Source organism: Diplotaxodon limnothrissa, linkage group LG6, assembly GCF_057381915.1.
Source record: "Diplotaxodon limnothrissa isolate DT_005_m linkage group LG6, D_limnothrissa_male_GT1.1, whole genome shotgun sequence".
NCBI classification, from domain to species: Eukaryota; Metazoa; Chordata; class Actinopteri; order Cichliformes; family Cichlidae; genus Diplotaxodon; species Diplotaxodon limnothrissa.
Genome location: NC_140601.1, coordinates 294,544 through 312,279, shown reverse-complemented (window position 1 = coordinate 312,279; position 17,736 = coordinate 294,544). Strand labels below are relative to the sequence as shown.

Here is a 17,736-nt window from a genome sequence, read left to right as displayed (position 1 = left end):
ACAAAACATGCAGGCGTTTAATTGGTTGAGTGCCTTTCAGTGTGTTGGCATGTCCACGTCTTTATGTGGCTTAAATCAGGCCAGACACATCTGAGGTGTTGTACAGTTACCTGTACACACCTGTGATTCAGCTCTCTGCATCCTCTTGGTACCAGGTGAGACCGAATCATTGCTTCTAATGATTTGGACTTATTATCACCCCGTACCTTTATTCTGAATGCTTTCATATTAACTCCGTGTGAATGCTACCAATGCCTACTGTTCCCTTGGATGCACTTTTTACAATTGTATATGACGTGGACAATGAGCCACATCCCTCCTAATGACGAACAAACCAGACAGGACCGACCTCTTGTTTGTCTCCACACCCAGTAATACCTACTTTTAAGCCCGTGCGTGAGCCTGTCAGCAGTGGAGACCACAGCCTACCAGCATTGTCGTCCGTGCAGCAGCACAGCCCCACAGGTGGTGGTACTGCGTCTACATCTACACGGCGCCTCAGAGAGCCGGACACGACCGAGAAACAACCGAAGAAGAAGAAACTGTTCCTAGCATGGAGAGGCACGGCGTGTCGGTGTAGTGGAGGCGGAGGTCGCTGCGTCAGCAGGAGCCTGTTCAACATTCAGCACAAGCTAGCGACCTGTTAGCTGCTTAGCTCCCGTGCTAACTTGAAGCTAACGCAGCGTAGCGGCTGCTGCTAACATGAGGCTCAAAGTGGGATTCATTCTGCGGAGCCTGCTGGTCATCGGCACGTTTCTGGGCCTGTTGGTGCTCTGGTCCACCCTGACCCCCAACGCCAACAGAGACAGCCCGTTTGAGAAAAGGGTGAGTACACAACAGGCTCTGAGCCACATCAGTGTTAGCGTGTGAGCAGTTATGACACGCTGTGTGTGTGTTGGGCAGTCAGCGGACGCTGTGGTCTGGACTCTAGCTGTACAGTCGCTGCTGCTGACAGCACCGTGGCTCCCAGCATTCATATCCGCATATGTCACCATGTTGGAGTCAAAGGCGGAAGTGGGTTGTAAAAGTTGTTCCGGTATTGCGGTTTTTCTGCAAGGTATTCAAATGATTGCATGTAGACATAAGACCAGTGTGCCACTGAGCCACACGGTCATGGCCGGCGGGAGGTTGTTGGTTCAATTCCAGCCGGAAACGCAGATCCTTTTTGGGTTATGTAAGAAAGGGCACCCGTGTGGAGATTGTGTGGACCCGGTCCCGGGGACGTGTTCTGGCGCTTTGATGGAGGCTTCAGCAGCTCCCGGTGCCTCAGTCACACCTCAGAGGCAGATCTGTGTGCACGCCGCAGCCCACAGTGGGACACCTTTACGTGTCGTGTCCCGTGTCTGCAGCTGTTTAATGGTGTAGGCTCTGCACAGTCACGCTGGTGTTGTCAGAGGACAAGTGTCCAGTACGTCCTCTTTATTTGTGCCAGAACAGGTGTCCTGAAGCCCTGACCAGTCTTACAGCGCTGTCAAACACAGGAGACAGACAGGCTGCACCATCTGTTGTCATGTCTTCAGGACATTGTCTGCCTCTTTGGCTGGAGGCAGGTGTAGGTAGAGGGGACTGGTGCAGGGTTTCACACCGTTATTGGATCTGGTGTAAGGCGGCTGCCACAGAAATGGTGTCACCTCTACAGGGCTGGGCTATATGGACAAAAGACGTATCCCAGTTGTTTTTGCCACATGAGTGTATATTGATACACATGATGACAGTTGCTGTGGTGGTGGATGGATGGGGGGTTGGACCATTTCCAGGAATTTTCCCCACAAATGCTCAAAGTACTAAAAAGGAGTTATTTTTGATACTTTGCTGATAATTCATCCATACTTACAGTTACTGTAGGGTGTTGTTGAATGCTGGCCTAGTGGAGTATTAGTGTATTAGCAATTTTAGGGCAGTAAATGAATCCTGCCACGGCTGACCGACACCAGCCTGGTGCAGAGAGGCTGTGTGGGTGCTGTGCCTCTCTCTGAACATGGATTCAACTCTGCTCATTTCTTGTTGGTGTCAACATCACACCGAGTCTCTTGAACAGTGTGATGTTAGACAGCTAACGGGCAGCACCCATCACAGACTCCCTGCTATGGTCTTCGGTATGCTGCGCTGAGGCTGTGCTGTGAGCTTCAGGCAGGACTGCTGCCTCTCTGCCAGCTTGTGTCACAGTTTGCTAGTGAAGGATCAACGGAGCGATCACAGCTGTTTGCAGCTACTGGTGATATTTAATTTTTAACACGGGCTGCTTATGAAACCCACCTGTAGTCATGTACCTGCTGTGGTGTGTCGTCTCCGTCTGGGCCTGCCACCAACCTTCAACACTGGGTAATGCGCCACCTGGTGGTTTGTACTGAGGGTGAGAGAACCTCTGTCTCCATGAACCGTGACCCCTCAGAGCGGTTCACCTTCATGGCCAACTCTAACAGGGTTTCATCTGATTTAGCTTGCTGAAGGCAGCAGTCACAGGCAGCGTGCAAAACTGTTTATGTGGGCTATAACCATAAGGTCTTATTATTACTAAATAAACAGTGCATAGACGAACAATGAGCTCCTGTGCTCCTTCAGATATCAGTGGGGCTCCTTCAGTGTCGGGAGTGAGTGTGGGACAGTCTGAGGTTTGATTTGTGTGTCCTGGCAGCAGTGAGGCAGATACATGATTTAGTACACACATGCACAAAGAGTGTGCCTGCACCCACTAAGTGTTGGCTAAACACAAAAACATTATTTTTCTAATAGAAATAAGGTAAACTGGCTAACGCTGAGGAAGTCCAGCAGCTTCCTTCACTAGGAGTTTAGTTTCCACCGGTGTGTCTTCTTCTGAAACACACCTCGCCGTCTGCTTGGCTGTTTAACATCAGCTCGGAAGGGCTGAACCTGGACCAGACCAGATCATCAAACAAGGGGGAGGCGGGGTTTATTCTGCGTTGTCAATTTAGACAGACGCTGCAAAAATCCATCGCTGACTTCTGTGAATGAGGGAAGACTGAAGCAAGCTGACCAACACATGCTCTTACACTTTAATGACCAACTTGTTTATTTCTTTGTTGGCGTGCTGAGGTTTGAGAGCTGCTCACACTCAGTCGGTTTTACACGTGCGGAGCTGCAGATCTGGCTGAGCGAGTCCATGAAGAAGTAGGAACAGGCTCTCATCATCTTAGGTTAACGTGCTACACGAGCAGCTTTGTTCCCTGCTGAAGCAGGTGGGTCACCGAGCCTGCGAGCAGCTGTATGTAATCCAGTCACCCAGGTCGGCCCGGGGATGCTGGAGCCTGACCCTGCTGTCACACAGTCAACGCACACACCTCATTGTTTGTATAGATGTCTGTGTTTGTGTTTCTTTTCTTTGGATTTGGTTTCAGGGACTGTACACAAAAGGAAAAGCTACAGTTTAAATCACCACACACACACACACTAACACACACACACACACACACACACACACACAGACACACTAACACACACACACACACACACACTAACACACACACACACTAACACACACACACACACACACTAACACACACACTAACACACACACACACACACACTAACACACACACTAACACACACACACACACACACTAACACACACACACACACACACACACACAGACACACACACACAGACACACACACACACACACACACACACACACTAACACACACCCTAACACACACACACACACACTAACACACACACACACACACAGACACACACACACTAACAGACACACACACACAGACACACTAACACACACACACACACACACACACACACTAACACACACTAACACACACACACACACACACACACACACACACACTAACACACACACACACACACTAACAGACACACTAACACACACACACACACACACACTCACACACTAACAGACACACACACACACACACACACACTCACACACTAACAGACACACACACACACACTCACACACTCACACACTAACAGACACACACACACACTCACACACTAACAGACACACACACACACACACACTAACAGACACACACACACAGACACACACTACCAGATATCAGAATATTAAACATATAAATACAATCCCATAAAGCACAAAACAAAATGATTAATGATTAATGCCGACAATCCATTAGTTCACATCATGACAGAAGAGCTGAAGTCTCCGCACACTTGGAAGCACAGCCCCCCCTTGTGGTGGACCTGGTAACTGCAGTGGAGCAACTTTATTTAGGATCTTGTGCACTAACCATATGTTTGAATCACGTTTGATTATCAGAATTTAACATCTAGAACAGGACAGTAATGATATTGATGTGCTTTTCTCTGCAGAACCTTTCGAGTTTGTTTGTTTGTGGTGTGTTTGGTTTTGATTCGCTCGTGTTTGTGACCAGCGTGGCGCGCAGACAGACTCGCTGTGTCTTGGCTGCATTAACTCTGTGAATGTTTAAAATGAGCTGCATTGTATTTCAGTGTAGGACACACGTGTTTAATATCCATGTCTGTTGTGTTTCATCATGCAGGATGACAGCTTGTTGCCCAAAGGTGACCTTGCAGAGCAGTTTAAGCCTGTGATGCCCTGGCCTCATGTGGAGGGGGTGGAGGTCGACCTCGACTCCATCAGACTGAAACACGGTGAGGACTGGCTTGTTTTTTCCTGACTGTGGCCAAAGCGGGTGACTATCAAAGTGACAGCCCACGGTATTACTGTATTTAAATCACCAATACTGGTGTATACCTCCTGTATTAGACATGAGTCAATCAGAGAGGCTAGGAGGATTTGTACATGTGCAGAGGAGGGAGGGTGGATGTTCTGGACACAGGGTGATGAAGACGGAGCAGGAGGGCAAGAGGAAGACCTCAGAGGAAGTTCATGGATGTAGTGAAGGAGGAGATGCAGGGGGATGCTGGGATAGGGAGATAGTCTGCTGTGGAGCAGCTGACAGAAGATGATCCTCATTAGTGATTGTTTGTTGGTCTGTAATCACTGCTAATTAACATCAGTCCTGACAGTGGTTTTGGTGTTTTCTCCTGCCAAAGACTTAAAGTCTAACTTTCTTAGCACTTGTATGCTGTGGTCCTGTGTCATCTCTTGGTTTGTGTTCAGGAGGGGCCGACCTTCCCAAGGATTCAAAGGAGCAATCCAACCAGAAGCAGGTGATTCAACAGCAGTATGTGACATTCGGACCTCACACACACGCCTACACTAGCCCCGTCCTGAAGAAAGGTATCCTGGGAAATTTTGAGCCTAAGGAGCCTGAACCTCCAGGGGTCCCCGGTGGACCCGGAGAGGGCGCTAAGCCGTTTGTCCTGGGTCCAGAGTACAAAGACTCGGTTCAGGCCTCCATCAAAGAGTTTGGCTTCAACATGGTTGCCAGTGACATGATTTCACTGGACAGAACAATCAATGACATACGCCACGAAGAGTAAGTACTGCTTCCACTGAATGCATGTCTGCCATCTTTTGTCCTGCAGTCACATCAACCTGATTAATGTTACAGGAGATAAACTTCAATAGCCACAGGAAACGGGCAGTAAGCCTAACACCGATCGTCCTCCTGTAACCTCACTCAGGGATCAATCAGGAAATGATACTGAATCATGCCGCGTGTGCAGACACGTGTTCACAATGTGTTTCTCGTAAACAGAAAAGCGACACATCATTAAGTACGCCGTATCCTGTGTTCTGAGTGCAGAAATGGGCGTGATGACCAAATCACTGTGGCCAATTTCTAACACGACACCTTTGGCAGAGTGTAGCGTGACACAGGTGCTGCCTCACAGCCTTTTCAATTGGCGCTGCTGACTTTATCGCTCAGTTGAAGTGAGAACATAAATGCTTCCACTCAGATCCTCGTACAGGCTGCAAACTAATTCGGTGAATGATGTTCTTGTGTTTGTTTCTGCATGTACGAGTCGGTGTGAACTAGGGCTGCTCGATTGTGGCAAAAATGATAATCATGATTGTTTTCACTGAAATTGAGATCTCGATTATTTGACGATATTTATTTAACAATAACAATGTGTTGAGACCGCTGCTCTTAATTGTTGTGACACGTGTTCGAAATGCAGAGAGGTGCGCTCGATTTGCCACACGGAGCAGCGCGAGAGTAAAGCACGAGGGAGGGGCTAATAATCGGCTCGGTCATTTTTAATGATCGTTGAAAGCCCAGATCGTAATCGAGATTAAAATTCGATTAATTGAGCAGCCCTAGTGTGAAAGGAACATTAACACAAGACTCAGGCTATGGGTCCTGCTGCCGTGGACTGAAATGCACCGTTAGCCTCATTCTCACACACATTGTGCACATGCTTTCTCTGTGCCTTCGAACTTTAACCTGGCGCTCACACACTCGCGCTCTGATGGATGCAGAGCTGAAGCGTCGGACTGTTAGACGGCGCCTGTGTCACAGTGTCGATGCACAGTTTCAACAAGTTTTACCGTGTAGGAGTTGCGTTGGTGCAGCGAGACTGTACTACGCTGTGCAGCAACTAGGTTTCTCATGGCACACCGTGTCCTCTGTGCAGGTGTAAGTACTGGCACTACGACGACAGACTGCTCACATCCAGCGTGGTGATAGTCTTCCATAACGAAGGCTGGTCAACGCTGATGAGGACTGTCCACAGTGTCATCAAGAGGACTCCTCGCAGGTACCTGGCTGAGATTGTCCTGATAGATGACTTCAGTAACAAAGGTGGGTCTGTTTAAAAACATCATTTTAGATGCGTGTTGGTTCCACTGTGAACAGCCTCCTTTTTCCATCATGCTGTTAATGATCACCTGCAAAGGCCGTCCTGTTGGTTCACGTGGTGCTGTCTGCTGCAGTCTGTGGTCAGAGGCAAGGTGTCACATGGTGTTACCATCATGTCTGTGCACGCTCCTCAGACGTCCACGTGGGCGGCTGTAATCCCCCAGTGGAGCCAGAACGCAGCACAGAGAAGACAGAGGCTAACAACCTGACTGTAGAGAAACAAAGCACGGACACATGTCAGTGTATTCGCTACAGCACGCTGCACTCAGCTGTGGAGCATCAGAGAGGGACATGAAAGTGAGAGGAGGACCAGACAAGCTGCACAGCTGACTCATGCTAGCTAAGTTAGCTAATGCTGTCTGACTAGGCTGGAGTGCTAAACTCTAACTTAGTGGAATGTAAGGAAACCTACCTATGATAGAAACGTCTGTGTGATCAGCTGCTAACAGCCATGAACATATCAATCAGCTGGTGCTGTGTGCAGCACGCATGTGGGAACACATCACTGATAGGTGTGTAGCTTAAACCCATTCGCTGGAACGTCCAAGACAATTCAACTACACAGCAAAAGCAACACACAAGTAGGCAAAGTTCTTCGTGTTACTCATGCATGACGGAGAGAACCACGACAAGCGCCGTTCCTTCGCTTGACCTCAGTCGCTCTCGTCCGCTCCCCCGTAACACTGCTCTTTTATCGAGGTCACATGAATATACATAGGTTCATTAACATACGAAGTATTCATACACACAAAGAGTTGTGTGTGTGTGTGTGTGTGTGTGTGTGTGTGTGTGTGTGTGTGTGTGGTCAGAGTGTGACCCCATAAAGACTTCCCTAAACCTGCTGGTCTGGAAGTCCAGCGGTCCATCTAAACTAAAGGCACTCAGACTAAAACTGACACAGCTACGTTTATCCTGCCATGAAACAATAAAACGAGGTAGACCTCTCCCCAGCTGCCAGGGTGTGGATGCCAGAGGACTCTGCAGTGCACACGATGCCTTTGCAGACTCCTAAGAATCTACCAACATGACATTGATTATACAACTCTAAGCATATATGAGTAGATATTTCTAAGCATAAATGACAATCAACAATACAAATCTAACAATCACCAGCTCGTGTCTTTACTCCAGCATTCGTCTGTCAGCAAACCAAAACTGTTTTCTCAAATGCTCATTGGTCCAAACGCGTGTACTAATGCTGGCTAACCAATGCACTTGCAGTCCATCTGAAGGAGCGCCTGGAGGAGTACATCAAGCAGTGGAACGGCCTCGTCAAACTCTTCAGGAATGAGAAGAGGGAAGGATTAATACAGGCCAGGAGCATTGGAGCCAAGAAGGCCACCAAAGGACAGGTACCATGTGACGCCACTGTTGCTTTTCCTCTCTAATGCTGACGATGTCTCTTAGACTTTTAATTAGCGAACTGATCAGAATTTAAAATAAACACAGTGACGTACTGTGTGTAGTGTGTAAGAGTACTCTGTGTTAAATGTACAACATCGCCTCTGAAGAGATCCCAACGTGCGGCCGCTGCAGACAGGAAACCGTTCCAGCTCAGTTCTTACGTTCTGGCACTGCTGCAGTTTTCCGCAGAGATTTTGGTTCCATGTGATGTAACTGTTTTGTTTTGTATGTACACTTTATTACTGCAGAAACAATTTCATATAGTAAGAAAGTAAACTGGGCTCCCATCTTTAAATAAGTGTCAATAACTGATTTGTAAAAGTGCCGAATGGCACCAGCAGTCCTGTCAGTGATCCTCTGCATCACCGACAGTCCGACAAGCCGAATAAAAGAACTCAGACAACTGATGGGAGATCAGCTGACAGGCGGGAGAAAAGCATGTAGAGAGGACACGAACACAGTGCAGAGGAGCGTCCACAAACAGCTGCAGAGGGCCAGTCGTTCTGGCTCTAACAGGGATGAAACCACACACGACTAATCTATCAGCAGAGTGAGAACTTTTAGTTTCTCATTTTCAAACTGCAGAGAACAGGAGGCAGGCCTCGTCTTTGTAACGTGAAGTTTAAACATGCTGGAGAAAAAACACTTTGAGGTTTGTCACAGTGTGACTGGAGGTCACAGCCAGCAAGAGTGGACACCGTGTTTGTGACAATTTTACCAACAGACACGGCGCTTCATCTGTCCTTAAACATGCCTGCAGTTAAACCCTCGTTTGTGTCATGTGACGCCAGATTTGCAGATGCAAACCTGCTCTGAAGGCGTTGTGTGTTTTTGCTGCTGACATCAAGCCACAATGAACTGGTCCTTATGTTTCTGAGCAAGAGAAGGAAGAATTCTCACGAGTCGGCAGATTTCGTGACCCAGGAGTCGGAGCTGCTGTCATATTTCAGGATGTCAGTGGACGCGTGGAGCAACATTTAGACAGAGGCTCAGCTTTGCAGCATCACATTTCAAAGGGTTTCCTTTTTAAAGGTGCTGGTCTACCTGGATGCTCACTGTGAGGTCGGGATCAACTGGTACGCTCCACTGATCGCTCCCATTTCAAAGGACAGGTAGTGCGCACACACACACACACACACACACAGTGTAGCCTCATGTTATCACAGCTGTCGTGGTTGTGAAGCTGTGCTGTCTGTTAACCTGCAGCTTGTTGTTTTTCAGCACTGCTGTGACAGTTTCAGTTTTTCTGTTTGCACGTCCTGTTCAATGACGTGAACTCAGACATACAGACGTTATTATTACGACATTATTTGTAATGTTGCTCCCGTGTGATCGATGTGAAATCAAATCACGACGTGCAGACTTTCAGCTGTAATTCGAGGGCTTTGAGTCAACCTGCTGAATAATTTAGTCGGCTGTCTTTATTGACCCCCAAAGGGAAATTGCACAAATTGTGTTTGTGTGAGTTTGTTATCGCAGCAGCAGATTCGCACAAAGACGCAAAACAGACGCATTTTAGAGGCTCAAAAGTCACGGACTGAACTATCATAAAGTCAAATTTAAGATTTTATTTTTAAATTAAGAAAAAGATATGAAATGTGATGACCTGCAGCTCTGTAGTGTGTCTTGGACAGATGAGCGAACCGGCCTCGCTAACCGCGAAGCCGTCTGAGTCGGTGTCCTGTTGCTTTTTCAGTTCTGCGATATCATCTACACATAATATAATCTGGATATGAGATGGCTCTGATTGAAAACCAACACATCACCAGAATAATATGGATCCAACTGTTGAATGTTAAAAATGGCTCAACAATGTGGCACAGATGGTTTTAATCTTATGGCTGATCAGTGGCTGAGTGCCTGGAGCTGTATTGATGGAGCCTCGGTGAGTTAGGGCCTCCCCTCCACCAGTCCTTTGACATTTTATGCTTTTTAATCAGTTTTCTGTATCAGAAAGGTCTGACGGCGCTCCGAGGACGCGTCGTCGTCCCACCGTGGCTGCTCAGTCTGCGCGCCTCTAGATCGTCTGCTGTGCTGCATCACTTCTACGCTCTGAGCCACACACTCCTTTACTCTGGTTTTACAGCGCTGTTGTTGAAAAGCGGCACATCCAAAGGCTTGTGTGTGTTTATGTGTATGTAGGACAGTATGCACAGTGCCGCTGATAGACTATATAGATGGTAATGAGTACAGTATGGAGCCCCAGCAAGGCGGAGACGAGGACGGCCTGGCTAGAGGAGCGTGGGACTGGAGCCTGCTCTGGAAGAGAGTGCCGCTTAGCCAGAGAGAGAAGGCCAAGAGAGCGCACACCACCCAGCCTTACCGGTACACACAACGCACCAGCTTGTTAAACTGACCTCTGTTCTGTTTGTGTCTCCACCCCCACCCCGCGTGGCACCTTTCCCTGTGTCTGTCTGTGTGTTTTTCCTGGCACTGCTGTCATCCCCTTCATGTACACCCCTCCTCTCCACGTATGCTGCATGCGTGGCCCTCTGTGTCAGAACGGTGTGTACGGTGCCTCTGATCGACTCCGTCCACGGCGAGACGTTCACCTTTGAGCCCCAGGGTGGAGGAGACAGCAACGGTTTTGCTAGAGGCGCCTGGGATTGGAGCATGCTGTGGAAGAGAATCCCTCTGGGAGCCAGGGAGCATAAGCTGAGAAAAACTCAGACTGAGCCTTATAGGTACACACAGTCATTCCTAACTCGTGTGGACGTGTCCCGGTCATTTCTCACAGGGCTCACAGTAGGAGTAGAGCAGCCTCACCTTAACAGAAAATGCTAATCTTAAGGTCATGTCAGCCGTGCCTGTGTAGAGGTAACGTCATGAGTATGAGTCATTGTTTAGGTGTCTGCTTTTGGGGAATCGCTGCACACATCTATCTTCCACCCACTGGAGGGGAGGAGCTTGTTGTTGACTCTTCTTTGTTCAGTGTAGCACAGCTTCCTCTCAGGTGTCTCTTACCCTGAGTCTGTCTGAAAGGCCTCCTTCTTTCCTTTAAGTGGTCTTGGCGGCTGCGTTGCCTAAGGTGGATTGAGTCCCGAGCTGAAGGCCGTGGGACTTTGGGATATTTGTGGGGTCTGTGGGTGAGCTTCTGGTGTGAACTGGGCTCGGACTGGGGCACCATCACTCCTTTCTGTCTTCACATTTTCATTCGTCCTCCTGCTGTCTTTCACTCATGTCTCTGTCAGTGTCACTTGTTCATTATCACGTCAGCAGAGGGACTGACCGCGTAGAGTCACATGATTACAAAGAGATGGAAGCTTGTTTCGGGCTGAGGACTGTTTCTTTATACCTGCAGGTCTCCAGCCATGGCAGGAGGTCTCTTTGCTATAGAAAGAGACTTTTTCTTTGAGCTGGGACTGTACGACCCTGGACTGCAGATATGGGGAGGGGAGAATTTTGAAATATCTTACAAGGTAGACTTTGAATTGTCCAGTTTATGTTCATCCCTGCACATTGTAAAGACATCATGGTTACTGTGACTCTGTATGCTGGTCCAGATCTGGCAGTGTGGTGGCCAGCTGCTCTTTGTGCCCTGTTCTCGCGTCGGCCACATCTACAGACTTCAGGGATGGCAAGGCAACCCTCCGCCAGCACATGTTGGATCCTCGCCTACTCTCAAGGTGAAAGCAGACAAACGTGTGAATGGATGGAAACTTGTATAGTGCACATCTTCTGTTTCAAGTTTCCACAGAGTCCTGCATTTCCAAGTTTCTGTCTACACAAAGGAGGTGTTGCTGCCATCTGGCCCTCCACCTGCATGCATGGAGCCAGGTCCAATAGCAGATGCATGCTTTTGCCCTTCTGCCCACAGTCACCGCTACACCTATGCAATCACTCTGTCATGAAAGGGATGGTACTTCATCTACATGTGTTGTATTTGTGTTTGCAGAACTATGTTCGTGTGGTGGAGGTTTGGTGGGACGACTATAAGGACTACTTCTACGCCAGCCGCCCTGAAACTCTGACTCTGGCCTACGGAGACATCAGTGACCTTAAACGATTCAGGTGCACAAAAACCACTCTTCTACCTTTTTACTGAGTGAACGCCCACTCAGAACATAGTGTAGCACTGACTGACTTTCCCCAGGATGTATTCCTTCAGCTGTGCAGTGTGATTGTATGATTTGCAGTCGACGAGTTGGTCTTCATTTAGGGAAAACTGTTTAATGTGGGTACGATTATATAAAGGTTTGTTGTGCTTTTGACACAAATTCACTCCATCGCTGTGGAAACGTTAAACACTGACCTCCAACTGTGCTCAGAAAGATGTGGCTACGCATGCACCCTCTATCATGCTGTAGCGTAAATGTTTTAAAGTGGTGTGTTACAGGTGTGCAGTAAATAACATGCAGGACTATGTGACCTGAGGATGAAGCGTTTTTCTGTCTGAATTCATCTTTAGCTGCTAAGCACACAGCTGATCTCATGTTTGCTTGTTGCAGGGAGGAGCATCGATGCAAAAGTTTCAAGTGGTTCATGGAGGAAATAGCATACGACATTCCACAGCACTACCCACTTCCTCCTAAAAATGTAGAGTGGGGGGAGGTAGGCGTGCTCACACACACACTCTCGTTTTGATATCATAGTGAGGACATAATGCTTTCCCTAGCCGCACACCCTAACCATTAAAGATGAATGCATAACCCTGTCTGTGGCCCTAAAACCACATTTTGAGTTTCAAAACTGTCTTCCCACTCGTGTGGACGGGCGTTTAGTCCCCATAAGGCAGGCTTGGCCAACTCCAGGCCGAGGGGGCCGGTGTCCTGCTGGTTTTAGATCTCACCCTCAGTCAACACGCCTGAATCACAGGATTAGTCCATTACCAGCCTCTGGAGAACTTCAGGACACGTTGAGGACGTCATTTAGCCTTTAAATCAGCTGTGTTGGATTAAGGACACATCTAAAACCTGCAGGACACCGGCCTGAGGCCTGGAGTTTGGACACCACTGCCATAAGGGCTGTTGGTCCCCACAAGCCTGCCAGTATTTGGTCCTCACAAAGATGCATAAACATGTTTCACACACAGCATGCTTCACTGTCCCTGTGATTGCAGATCCGGGGCTTCGACACCAGTTACTGCATCGACAGCATGGGACACACTAACGGAGGGAATGTAGAGCTGGGCCCGTGCCACAGGATGGGTGGAAACCAGGTAATTAAACACTGTCACACGTGACGTGGCTCTTTGTTTTCCTCTGGTGTGACGACATGAGCCAGTGTTACTGTGATCAGTGGGTTAAAGGGACAGCTGGCTGCTTCTGTAGATGAAAGCTTGGGCTCCTTATCGCTCCATGAGTGTGCTCTCCTGCCTCGTGTCACAGAAAGGATGGAGGCAGGCTTTACGTTAGGTGTCCAGATCCTGACTCTGGTTTTTCACCCTGAACTCTGTGTAGCTGTTCCGCATCAATGAAGCCAACCAGCTGATGCAGTATGATCAGTGCCTGACCATAGGAGGCGACAAGTCTGCTATCATCATCACACACTGTGAAACCAACCAGCACATGGAGTGGAAGTACTTCAAGGTGAGACACACACAGATCATAAGATGGATGTAGTGTTGGTCTTTAGATGTTTGCTCAGCAGCGTGTGGAGGCTGGAAGCACTGAGATCACACCAACATGTAGGAGGCAGAAAATCTCTGACACAAGCTGAATTTACTGCCTTTTTTTCTCTCCTTTCCCGTCTGTGTCTGCAGGATCTGCATCGATTCACTCATGTGCCAACAGGTAAAGGACTGCACTGGCATTTTAACTCATCTTTTCTCATCATCAAAGGCACTTTTGGCTTTATCACACATGGAGTCAGCTGCTGTTCGCATCATTTACTTCAGCCTCAGAAGTGCTTTTGGTGCCAGACAGAGACAGACACACACACACACACACACACACACACACACACACACACACACACACACACACAAAAGCCCGTTCAGCTATCTTAGTGAGGACCGTCATTGACATAATGGTTTCCCTAGCCCCTTACCCTAACCCTAATCTGGCCCTAACACTATTCTTTAACTAAGCCCCAACCCACATGATAAACCATAACCATTCTGGTCTTAAACCTAATTAATTGGACCAATAATTTGGCCCTAAACCCAATCATTGCATAACAATTAATTACAATTTCCATTTGGCTTTAATCCTAATTGGTACAGTATTACAGTTACAAACTCAATTGATTAATTACATTTAAGAATAATAAAACATAAATTAAATATACAGTTGTGGTTAAACATACTAAGTACACGGTTAAAAAAATACTGTAGACATGATTAAAAATGATTTACATGGTTAAAAAATGACAATCTTTCTAAAAACATGTTGTTGATAGTGAGGAGTGATCAAAAAATACATTTGGAGAAATTCTACCCAAAAAACTAAGAACTTTCTAAAACGAAATTCGAACTGAAAAACAGACGTGTACAAGTGGGAGGGTGTAAATAGAAGCACTCTCTGCTCACTCCTCTCCATCGGACAGAGCAGGTCGCTGAGAGCAAGCCTGGTTTCCTCTTTCCACTGTGCGTAACTAGACCTGAAGACCTTCACGGGTGGAATCGCCGCCACATAGGCACACACATTCATTTGTTATAATTTGATTTCTTTTTTCTGTAAAATACTAAAAGGTTCTTTTCAAAACCAATTCATTTTCTTTCTTTTCTTTCTTTAAAAACTTTTTAAAAAGTTAAAAATTTCTTTTCATTTGGTGAAACAAAAACAACAATTAAAAAACTCATCATGGTTGGATGGACTTCTGACTGGACCCTGGTGCACCATGGCAGACGCCGTGGACAATCCAGGACCCAGACACCCTACCGAGGGATGGCCCGTGCACCGCCCGCCTCCAATTGGAGGAGGGGCCCAAACGCTCATCCTAAACCTGACCATAACCTAATTGTAACCCTGACACTAAAACCACAGCCTCAAAAAGGCCTTCAAACTTGTGAGGACCGGTGAGTGTGTCCTCACAAGTGACTGTTGGTTCTCACAAGTATAGTGAATGCAGCTTTGGGTCCTCACAAAGATAGCTAGACAGGAACACACACACCATTCATGGTTTGCCCGTGCTCTGGTCTGGTCTACATCCTGCAGTGAGTGTTGGGCAGAATGTAGACCAGACCAGCACAGAAGGTTCTGGTTTGTTTTTCATTACCCTGCAGTGTGACACCCTGCACGCTCACAGCAGTAATAATCGTGTCCACACCAATCATTGTTAAAGGGCAGCCTTCCCACAGTTGTCCCTCAGTGCATGTGGACAGCACTAGTGTGTAGACCAGGGGTGGGGACCTCCAGGCCTTGAGGGCCTGTGTGTGTCAGATCTCACCATGAATCACATGATTAGTTCACATGTCTAAAACCTGCAGGACCTTGAGGCCTGGAGGTCCCCACCCTGGTGTGTGTTTTGTAGGTGGCCTGTGAGCGTCCGTCAGTAATCCCGCTGCTGTATTCTCCTTATAGGAAAATGTCTGGACCGCTCCGATCTGCTTCACAAAGTGTTCGTATCAGACTGTGACACCAGTAAAACCACTCAGAAATGGGAGATGAATAACATCGTGGCTGTGTGAAGACATCTGGGAGAGATCTGTTTAGAGGAAGAATACCTGACACCTAGGTGTTGGTGTACCTCCAACAAAATGAAGCCCAAATGGTTTAACTGTTGACATCGGCCCAAATGTGAAGGTTGCTCTGACACTCCAGAAGAGTTTGATCCAGAGCTGCTGGATGAACACGAACTGTCCCTGGTGGTTGTTTACACTGTCTCTGTCCTTTCAGGCTCTCAGGTCTTTTCTAATTTTCTCATTGCATTTGTGAAATGAATCCCATCAAGTCTTAAGATTATTAGGTCTGTTTAGTCCTCGGCCAAACTGATGAGCTGACTTACCAAAGAGTTTAGACTTCAGTCACATCATCATCATCATCATCATGGGTGTGGTTTTTAGTCTGCTGCTGGAAAAAGACCAGGATGAAGAAGGTCCTCAGTTTAACGGAGGAAAAGAGCGACAAGCAGCACATTTTGAAGAATATTTGGACGTGGTGACTCGCTGCTGCTGTTTGCTTTGATTTGGTTTTATTGGATCTTCACAAACAAACCCCTCGTCTGGCCTAAGTGTGATTTTGATTGCACAGGCTCAGTTTGGCTCATTGGTGATTTTATTTTCATTTACCAAAATGTTGAAAAGGCAAAAAAAAAAAAAGGATTTCCTTCCATTCGCGTCCCTAAGCTGTGGCGGCGTTTCCTTCCTCTGTGCTGAGCTTTCAAACCAGCATGAACTCCTGAACTTTAGCGCTTTGCTCCTCACAGGCTTCATTTACTCTCTGACATACACTGGGATACTCTAAAGGATGTGTGGGTCGCCGTCTTACCGACAGTCTGGATGAGAAATATAGAGTTTAGTAGCTGACCAGTACTGTGACTCATTAGTAATCGGGGTGGGGTTGGAGGCAGGATTATTAACATGTAAAAAATGCACAATTATTGTGGTTAAAAAAAGAAGATGTTTTTGTTTTGTGTGCAGCAGGGAGGGGCTTTGGTGTTTGGATGTTTTGTACTGTGTAAATAATCATTTCTAAAGATGATCGTGATGGATTTTGTGGAGGGCTTGAATGATCTTGTAAATAGCTAACTTATAGCAGAGATTTCATAATGTGGGCTGAGGAAATAAATGACCTGATTTTTACAACTATAACTGTGTGACTGAAGTGGAACTACTTCATCAGCCTGTGCGAGAATCTCGCCTCACAGCAACAAAGTTGCTATGGATACGACCCCTCCCACAGGCCGAAGATGTGCAGAGTTATGGACGCGAGCGGCGAGACAGCCTGCAGTCTAAAGCAGGTCGAGCAGAAAAGGCGAGAGGTGTCAGGACGGAGGGGTGGAGCTGCAGGTGGATGTGTCCGGTGTTACAGGCTGCACAGTGGGCTTCACTTTGTTCTGTGCTCTTCTTTCTGTTTAAAGAATGAGAATCGTTTCTTTTTGTGAAAAAGTTATAAACAGAAAAAGGATTGAGAGAAAGAAACCTAAAATTCCAAACAAAATACACTAACAGACAATTGTAGATGCTCCTGTGTAAGGTCATTAAGATTAAACCGTGATGATAAACTTTGAACAATATTAAGTTGGCTGAGTTAGCTGCACAGTTTCTTCCTGATAAAAGGGAGTTTGTCCTTCCCATTGTTGGCTGCTGGAGTTTTCTCCATTTTGCCAGATTTGTCTGGTGACACCACTGAGAGAAACGATCTTTATATGAAGTATTTAAAACCTTGAGACGCACACACAGCGCTGTATTGTGAGTCAGTCACGGTGTGTTCTGCAGTACCCCTCCATGAACATCGTGCTGATAACATTCATATACATTTACCCACAAGAATTTCTTACAGTTTGACACGTATTTACATTTTCACATAATTTACAAATAATCATCAAAATCATAAAAAGGAAATCAATTATTTTTTCAGTGTAATGTAAATTCGTGGTAGGCAATATCAGTGATGGCAATAACAGCGTTACAAGTAACGGCGTTACTTTTTTCAGTAACGAGTCCCTCCATATTTTGGCCAATCACATGCGAGGATATAGGAT

At 47.0% G+C, this 17,736-nt stretch overlaps 1 protein-coding gene across 2 annotated transcripts; it reads left to right on the top strand.

Annotated features, from left to right (window-relative positions):
- Positions 1 to 383: 383 nt before the first annotated feature.
- On the top strand, positions 384 to 16,802 carry galnt7 (UDP-N-acetyl-alpha-D-galactosamine: polypeptide N-acetylgalactosaminyltransferase 7). 2 transcript variants are annotated; one of them, XM_085356676.1, is made up of 15 exons: positions 384 to 825; positions 4,519 to 4,630; positions 5,103 to 5,421; positions 6,524 to 6,690; positions 7,969 to 8,099; positions 9,184 to 9,263; positions 10,653 to 10,835; positions 11,453 to 11,570; positions 11,655 to 11,777; positions 12,047 to 12,162; positions 12,600 to 12,702; positions 13,211 to 13,309; positions 13,551 to 13,679; positions 13,853 to 13,883; positions 15,615 to 16,802. In XM_085356676.1, the coding sequence occupies exons 1-15, from the start codon at positions 703 to 705 to the stop codon at positions 15,719 to 15,721; spliced, it is 1,941 nt and encodes a 646-aa protein (XP_085212802.1). In that variant the 5' UTR covers positions 384 to 702; the 3' UTR covers positions 15,722 to 16,802. The 2 variants fall into 2 exon arrangements, with proteins under 2 accessions (XP_085212802.1, XP_085212801.1); XM_085356675.1 differs by lacking the exon at positions 10,653 to 10,835 and adding an exon at positions 10,294 to 10,476.
- Positions 16,803 to 17,736: the final 934 nt, after the last annotated feature.